Genomic DNA, 7852 nt, shown 5'->3' with positions numbered 1-7852 from the left:
GAGCTGGTAGAGTCAGTGGTACACTGAGCAACCCAAGAAGCCTCTTTTGACTAAAAGGCACCACGTTTTCCTTGGGCTCTGATGACTCCCTATATTGCAATGTCTGGAGGGATACAGCTGCAGGCAATGGCCTCAAGGGCATGAAACTGGACTTTCCCCCTTTCCAAAGGAGGCCCAGCTGCGTGTTCTGCCCCGGTGCAGCTGAGGCCAGCCCTCCTTCCCTATATAAAGGAACTCTGTTGCACTGTATGCTGGCCCTGGGAAGGAAGTGTGTGCTCACAGCCAGGAGGCTCCTAGGCTGCTATGTGGCTGCTTCTGGCTATCTTGCTCAGTCTCCCATGGTCTCTTGCCTGGGGTGGCCAGCATAGGCCCAAGGCACTGGGTTACCCTGGTGTTCTCCACTGTGGGTTACACAGCTTTCAGTTCACCCTCAGCCTTCTCAGCCAGGACACAGCGACTTCTCCCACACTCATAGTTTGGGGTAAGTTTGACGACTCAGCTGGTTTAGCCAGGCAACAGCCATTGCTTCAGCTGCTCGAGCTAACCCTTTAGCTTCCTGTCTTACTACTTTCCCTTTGATGAGCTTTGCAGTTTCTCTCTGCAGAATGAATTGCCTCAAACACAGCTGTCTTCCAAATCTGCTTCCCCTCCTGTTCCTCTCTCTGCTTGGCAGCTGGTGAGGTCTGGTGGCAAAGCTGGCTGGCCTTTCCCAGCACCGGTGGCCATACTGACTGATCCTTTGTGCTTTCTACCTCCCCACCCCACCCCCCAGACAACCATGGGCTGCCTCACAGGCTGCAGAATGACTCTGGCTGTGGCACCTGGGTCCGGGAAGGCCCTGGCAGCTCCCTGGAGGTAGAGGCATCCTACGGCAGCTGCTATGTCACTGAGTGGGTGAGTACCACCCAGTCACCAAGAGCGGAGAGGAAGCTCCCTCTGTCATCCAGGCTGGCTCCCCAGGACTCCCGCTACCTCATGCCGATAGGCATTGAAGCAGCAGATGCAGCTGGACGCAGGACTATCACAGAGACAAAACTGCTCCGGTGTCCTGTGGACCTCCCAGGTGAGGTTTGAAAACTTCCAAGCTCCCTGCAAGGTGCCCTTGGGCCTCTCCTACCTACTCTGTGCAGTGGCCCCTCACACTCATGGATTGTCTTCCAACTCTTGCCTCCCACAGACTTATTCTTCCATCTTCAGGCTAGCTGTCCCTTGAGAGATTACTCTCCTAGGGCACTGTGGAAAGTGCTCAACATCCTCCCAGGTCCTACCCCAGCGCTGTAAGCACAACAGGCTCCTCACGGCTGGGTGGCAGAGCTGGGATTCAAACAGGGCCCAGGAGCAGGAGACCCCAGCCTTGAGAAGGGTAGGGAGGGAAGCTGATGCTACCAAAGAGACCTGGCAAATGCCTCTGAGAAGCAGCTGAGGGCTGCTTGATCACTTAACTAGGACATAGTAGGAATGTTTGATTCCTACTCAGCTTCAGCAAATCTTGCCTTGGGAGCTGAGACCTGCCTCAAACAGATTCAAAGTTGAAATTCACTTTTCACACCAGTCTTACTACTCAAAGCAGTCCAAAGGAGTAACACTGACAATTCAGAATCAGAGTGCCACACCAGACCTACTGAACTAGAACCTGCATTTCATAAAGGTCCCCAGGTTATTATTCATGGTCCACTAAAACTGAGATGCACCTCTAAAGGGCAGAAAGAGGAACTCGGAAGAAAATCCCAGTTCCTCTACTGATCTTATTGGTATTCTTTGTTCAAAAGTACTAATGTCTGGGGACACCTATGGGGAGGGGAGGAGGCTTGATATTTACTTTGAGACTAAATCTCTGTATAGTAATATACATGTATCTATTCCACTCCTCCAGATAGCTATGGGAATTCTAAAGCATTGTAATGTTCTTTTTTCATAGACCACACTTTGTTACTTATCTTGAGTTGCTTTCCTCTTCAAATCTAGCCCTAGATGCTCCAAGTGCTCACCTGTGTGACTCTGTCCCACACTGGGACAGACTGCCATGTGCTCCTTCCCCCATCACAGAGGGAGACTGCAAAGAGCTAGGCTGCTGCCATGACTTAGAGATGAATTCCTGTTACTATGGAAACACAGGTGAGTTAGTACATCTTTGGTGCTTTTCTTTAGCTGTTTTCAATTACCTGCAACTAAACCCAGAGGGAGGCTTTTCCTCCCCCTCACTAGGGCAAATACTATGCAAGATAATTGGAGGTTGATGTAGAAGTAATACATCTTAGGATACTTGACCCCATGCAATAGAGCTTTCTACAGCCTTCCATTGCCTATTCTTCTAGAAACCTAACATAAACTAAATAACATTCAATGAACTCAAAAAGCCAAAGCTATGTGCAAGACACTAGCTAAGTAGAAAACTATTGCCGGGGAATAGCCCCTCTGGCCGTGCTAGCCTAATCTAGAGAAACTTATTTCAAAACTACTTCCTACATGTCCCAAATCATGCTGAGACTTTCTAATGCAAAAAAAAACCCTCATTGTGTATGTATATGCCATACTCTAGCCCAAGCTCTGAATATTAACTGAGAAGTAAAACAGAGCACGTGCTATTAACTCCACTACAGATGATGAAGTGGAGCAAGGAGGCTAAAGGTTTTGCCTAAGGTTGGTAAGTGCTGAAGGCAAGAGTCCAACCCAGGTGCTCATGCACAGCCTTGAATAAGCTCGAGACAGCTGGGCTTGCACCAATGTCACTAGCTGAGAATGCCAATTTCTCAGGGGGAATCAAATAAATCCTTAAGACTTTTTTCTAGTGGCTCAGTAATGGGAGAGGTGACCTGCCTCAGCCCAAACACTCTGGCATTTCAGTGACATCGCGCTGCACCCAGGATGGCTACTTCTCTGTTGCTGTACCTCGGAACGTGACTTCACCTCCGCTGCTCTTGAATTCTGTGCACTTGGCCTTCAAGAATGGCAGGGAATGTAGCCCTGTGATGGCAACACATTCCTTTGCCCTATTCCAGTTCCCATTTACTTCCTGTGGTACCACAAGACGGGTGAGAATAGCTGACCTATAACTCTAGATGTGAGAAAGGAATGTCCTAGTGTCTGGAGGGAGAGCTAGAATATCTTAGCCACATAAGAGTACATCTGACTACTGCTCCGTGTGTAGGATGGTCTCTAGGATGTAAAAGTGTTTCATCACTGAGAAGCTGAAACCTCCCCTGGGCATTTGGCTGAGATCATCATAGCTGTGCTCCAGCTGGGAACTAGCACTTCCACCAAGCCATAGGAGAGAGCCACAAGGAGTAGGTTGTTCCCCTTACTGTCCTGCCCTGGGACACAAGCAGGGAGGATGGCTGAAACTGGTGGTAGTGTTACTGGGCTGCTTCACTGGAGTAGTGAAAGCCCCACTCCCTTGTCTTAACAAAAGATAAAATGACACCTCAGGTTAGTTGATACCACCTGCTGTTTCTGTTCAAGGAACTGTAAATGTAGCCTACAACACGGCAGTGTTGCTGAGTGCTAGATCAAAGTGAGTTAAGTGCGAGCACCTGGCTAGCAGGAATGACAGACTTCTTTCCTTAATCTTCTAGATCACTGGAGACCAAGCAGTGTATGAAAATGAGCTGGTTGCAGTTAGAGATGTGAGAACTTGGAGCCATGGTTCCATCACCCGAGACAGTATTTTCCGGTAAAGGTCTTGGTTAACCTGACCCTGCTTGCCTAGAGTGACTTCTACTCCATAAAGTGGGAGTCCTTGGGAGAGCTTGAAATTTTCAGAACAGTTCCACATGGTAGGAGAACCCACCTACTGCGTTTACCCTCCAGTCTCACCATTAGGTGATCAGCTCTCCCTGCATTGCTGCTGCCAATCTGATCTAAGCCTCCTCTCACCTGGGCTTCCATTACACTTAATTGGGTCTGTTTCTCATTTTGGTCATCTCCCTTCCCCCTCCATCATCCTTGCTGTAGCAAAGAGAATCCCTTATAAAATCTTAGATCGGAGAGCACACTAAGTTTTCTCATTGTCTTCCTTTGATTTAACCATGACATCATGAACATAACCTTCAGGACGCTGCATGAAACAGATCCCACTTACCAGCCTGACATCCTCCAATGGTCTCAATCCCTCACTCACTATTCCCAACCCCAGATTCCTTCTAGGGAGCCTTCAAAGGACCAAGAACTCTTGATTCCAAGCTGTTCTCTGGGAAATGTTCTCTCCCTCCTCTTACCTCTGTTACTCATTGTCCTCCTTTATCCTCATATCAACTCCCCTGGCAAGCTCTTCCCTGATAATCTTGTCTACAGAAGACACCTGTTTCTCACAATACCATCTCTATTTCTTGTGTGGTTCTTATATCATCAACTCTCAAACATTGGTCATGTTTATATATTGTTTTACCCAACTAAAACATAGCTCCCTCAAGCTTGGGAACCAAGCTATCATATTTACAAATTTGTCCAATACCTAGCAGCCCTTAAGTGTTCCTAAAACCTTAACCAGAAAGGCAGTGTGGCCCATCCACCCAAGTCAGCTAGTGAAATCTTTTCCTGCAGGCTCCGAGTCAGCTGCAGCTACTCCATAAGCAGCAACGTCCTCCCAGTTAATGTCCAGGTTTTCACTCTCCCACCACCCCTTCCTGAGACCCAGTCTGGATCCCTCACTCTGGAACTTCATATTGCCAAAGGTAAGGCCTTCTTGGTTGGAGCATCTGGCCTACAGTCTAAGCGCTATCTGTTTCCTGGGCATTAAGGGCCCAACTTGGTAACAAGACACTAGAGTTGTCTATGTGGGTGGGATAGTCTGTATCAGGTGATTTAGAGGTTCTTTGCTCTAATCTTTACTGCTTCAACTTATTTTGGCTCTTGCAGATAAACATTACAGCTCCTACTACACTGCTGGTGACTATCCAGTGGTGAAGTTACTCCAGGATCCTATTTACTTGGAGGTTTCCATCCGTCACAGGACAGACCCCACCCTAGGGCTGCTGCTCCATCAGTGCTGGGCCACACCCAGTGCAAACCCCCTGCATCAGCTCCAGTGGCCCCTGTTGGTGAAAGGGTAAGTGGCTCTTTAGTGTACTTGTGCTAGAGACCCTCATAATTCTGTCTTGACTGGTGTATATATTTTTGCTTAGATGCCCCTACACTGGAGACAACTATCAGACCCAACTGATCCCTGTCCAGAATGCCTCTGGTGTGCCATTTCCCTCTCACTACCAGCGCTTCAGCATCTTAACCTTCAGCTTTATGGACTCAGTGGAAAAGAGGTCACTTGGGGGACTGGTATGATGCCCCCTTATGTGTCCTTCAACAGGTCCCTGAATCCCCCATCTTAGAATTGTTACCATGTCATACAACTTCTCAGTCAAGGTTCCTGGGCTTCCATTACACTTCATTGGGTCTGTTTCTCATTTTGGTCATCTCCCTTCCCCCTCCATCATCCTTGCTATAGCAAAGAGAATCCCTTATAAAATCTTAAATCAGAGAGCACACTGTTAAGATCTCTTAATTTCAGATCTTGTCATACCAATGATATGAGTGACATTTGTCAACTAGACTCCAGTTCTTTAATGTTATTGTGATATTCAGCTTTTCCTGGGAAGATTGAGCAGAGTTAAAGACTATGATCCCAATTCTATTGGCTCCCAGGTCTATCTGCACTGCAGTGCATCAGTCTGCCAGCCTGTTGGGACACCATCCTGTATGACAACCTGTCCTCTTGCCAGGAGTGAGTATCCAAGCCACCCACATTAAAGGACATACTTGAATGGATCTTGCATCCCATTACTAAACTCCTTTAGGCTGTGGGCAAATGGCTCAAACTGAAAATCTCATTGAGGCTTCTTTAAAGTAACTTTTTTGATTCAGTAGAACAGAATGCTAGCTTCCTTGAATTCTAGGACTCTTAAATACAAGCTACAAATCTCCAAGTAACTCTGAGCCTTATTTTTTCCATATAAATCTTAAGTCAGGAATCAAGCTGGTTCATGGCCAGCATATGGCTCAATCTTATAAAATATTTATATCTGGCTAGTTCAGAAAAGTAGATTTCTACACCTGCTCAAAGGCAGGTCTGATAACATGGCCTGAAGGTTTACAGATGGCACCTGTTGCACACCTAAAATGTGCACCTCATTGGTTAGGCCCAGTGCTCCTACAGTGTGCGTACTTCTACCTGGCCGACTAACTTTTACATTCTAGCACTTGTATTCACTGAGATTCATGACACCTGAATCTTTAAGACCCTTTGGCAAAAAGCATTCACACTAATTAATATAATCTCATTACTATCATTTAGATATTTAACATCCAACTTCAATAACATACTTCTGAACTAAACCTTAAATGGACTTTTCTAAGGTCTCATAACTGGCAATAGAAATAGGATTCAAACAGCTCTGCTCTGTTACTGTTTCTGGACCAACTTTGTCACGGGGGAAAGGCTCTTGGTATTGGCATGCTACTGTCTGAGTATCTCCCTTTAGGAAAGGGTGACAGTGTGCAGATAATCTAACATCAGGCCTTATGCCCAGTTTCTGGTGAAACTGAGGTAACAGAATTAGATACGAAGTCTCAGACTCATTCATGTTTGTAGGAGAGCTAATGAGGCTTTCTGAGGTCATGGAGCTGAGCTGTACATTAAGAGACCTGGCCTTTTATTAAACTCAATTCCTAACTTCCCCATTCTCCCTATGTACAAAAAAAATCATAACCAATTCCAAATTCCTATCTCTCCAACAGGAAGAAGAAGCTCTGACACCCATATTCACAAGAGTACTGCTAACATTTCTAGCAAGGTTCCCATGATTCTACTGCAAGCCACTAAGGACTCTTCAGAGAAGCTCCATAAATACACAAGTGAGTGGGAGGAGACTTAACTAGTTACCTGAACCACTAGTCAAGCCAAAGCTACTTCCTCACCTATCCACCACCTTCATATTCTTTACAGACATAATCAATGTGAATCTCAAAAGAAATTGACTTGTCTCTATCAAGAAGTAGAATCACTTGGTTTTAACTGACTTTTCCATCCTACAGGTTCTCCTGTAGACTCCCAAGCTCTGTGGGCGGCAGGCCTCTCTGGGACCATAATTGTTGGAGCCTTGTTGGTGTCCTACTTGGCCACCAGGAAATGGAGATGAGTTACTGAGACATAATATCTCAATAAAACCAGATTGCACTACCAGCCTGTGCCCTGATCCTTATTTGAAAGGTAAAGAGACTAAAGCCCAGAGCAGATTTATTAGTTTCTCATCTCATGTCTCCAGCTTCAGACAGTTTTTACCTATATTTCTACTCCAGCCCTTCTATCTTAACACTTCAATAGAACTTTGTAGTTGGTTGACAACTTAAGCAGTATGTACAAGAAGTAAAGTCTCTGCTAAGTCTGAGATATTTAGAAACAAAAGAGGGATGTAAAACAAAACTCTTCCACAGGACAAATCAAAGTAAAGTACGACTGGTTTAGATGTAGTCAGGAATCTTCTAGACCACTGGCTCTCAAACTTTAGTATGTGTCAGAATCAAAGGAGAGCTGATGCAAACAAATTACTGGCCCTACCTCTGGAGTTTGAGTAGATCTGGTCTAAGGCTAAAGGGCTTTTTTTCTAACAATTTTCCAGGTGCTACTGACCTTTTTATTCCAAGAATCACACTTTGGAAACCAATATCTAGGGCGATGACTAAAAGAAAGTCTCTGATCATAGATTGGTCAACTGGAAGTGCCTTGATCAGAAGAAGCTTAGTTTTGAACTAGAACCAATAAGTAATTTCCTTGTTTAACAGTTCTTAAGAATAGTAGAGAAACGGGGAGATTGAATCATGGTAACTTAAGGTCAGTGTCCTTGAAGAACTCTCTAGTAACTAA

The 7852-nt window shown here is 45.7% G+C and overlaps 1 protein-coding gene across 1 annotated transcript; it reads left to right on the top strand.

The window, feature by feature from the left end:
* The first annotated feature begins 278 nt into the window (after nt 1-278).
* On the top strand, nt 279-7160 carry ZP4 (zona pellucida glycoprotein 4). Its single transcript, XM_036919356.2, has 11 exons — nt 279-481; nt 773-1063; nt 1966-2115; nt 2845-3032; nt 3573-3670; nt 4540-4670; nt 4855-5044; nt 5121-5268; nt 5635-5713; nt 6727-6843; nt 7024-7160. The coding sequence occupies exons 1-11, from the start codon at nt 304-306 to the stop codon at nt 7125-7127; spliced, it is 1674 nt and encodes a 557-aa protein (XP_036775251.2). The 5' UTR covers nt 279-303; the 3' UTR covers nt 7128-7160.
* Nucleotides 7161-7852: the final 692 nt, after the last annotated feature.

This window comes from Manis pentadactyla, chromosome 8, assembly GCF_030020395.1.
Source record: "Manis pentadactyla isolate mManPen7 chromosome 8, mManPen7.hap1, whole genome shotgun sequence".
NCBI classification, from domain to species: Eukaryota; Metazoa; Chordata; class Mammalia; order Pholidota; family Manidae; genus Manis; species Manis pentadactyla.
Note: the sequence above shows the minus strand (reverse complement) of the source record. Positions and strands in the feature narration are given on the sequence as shown.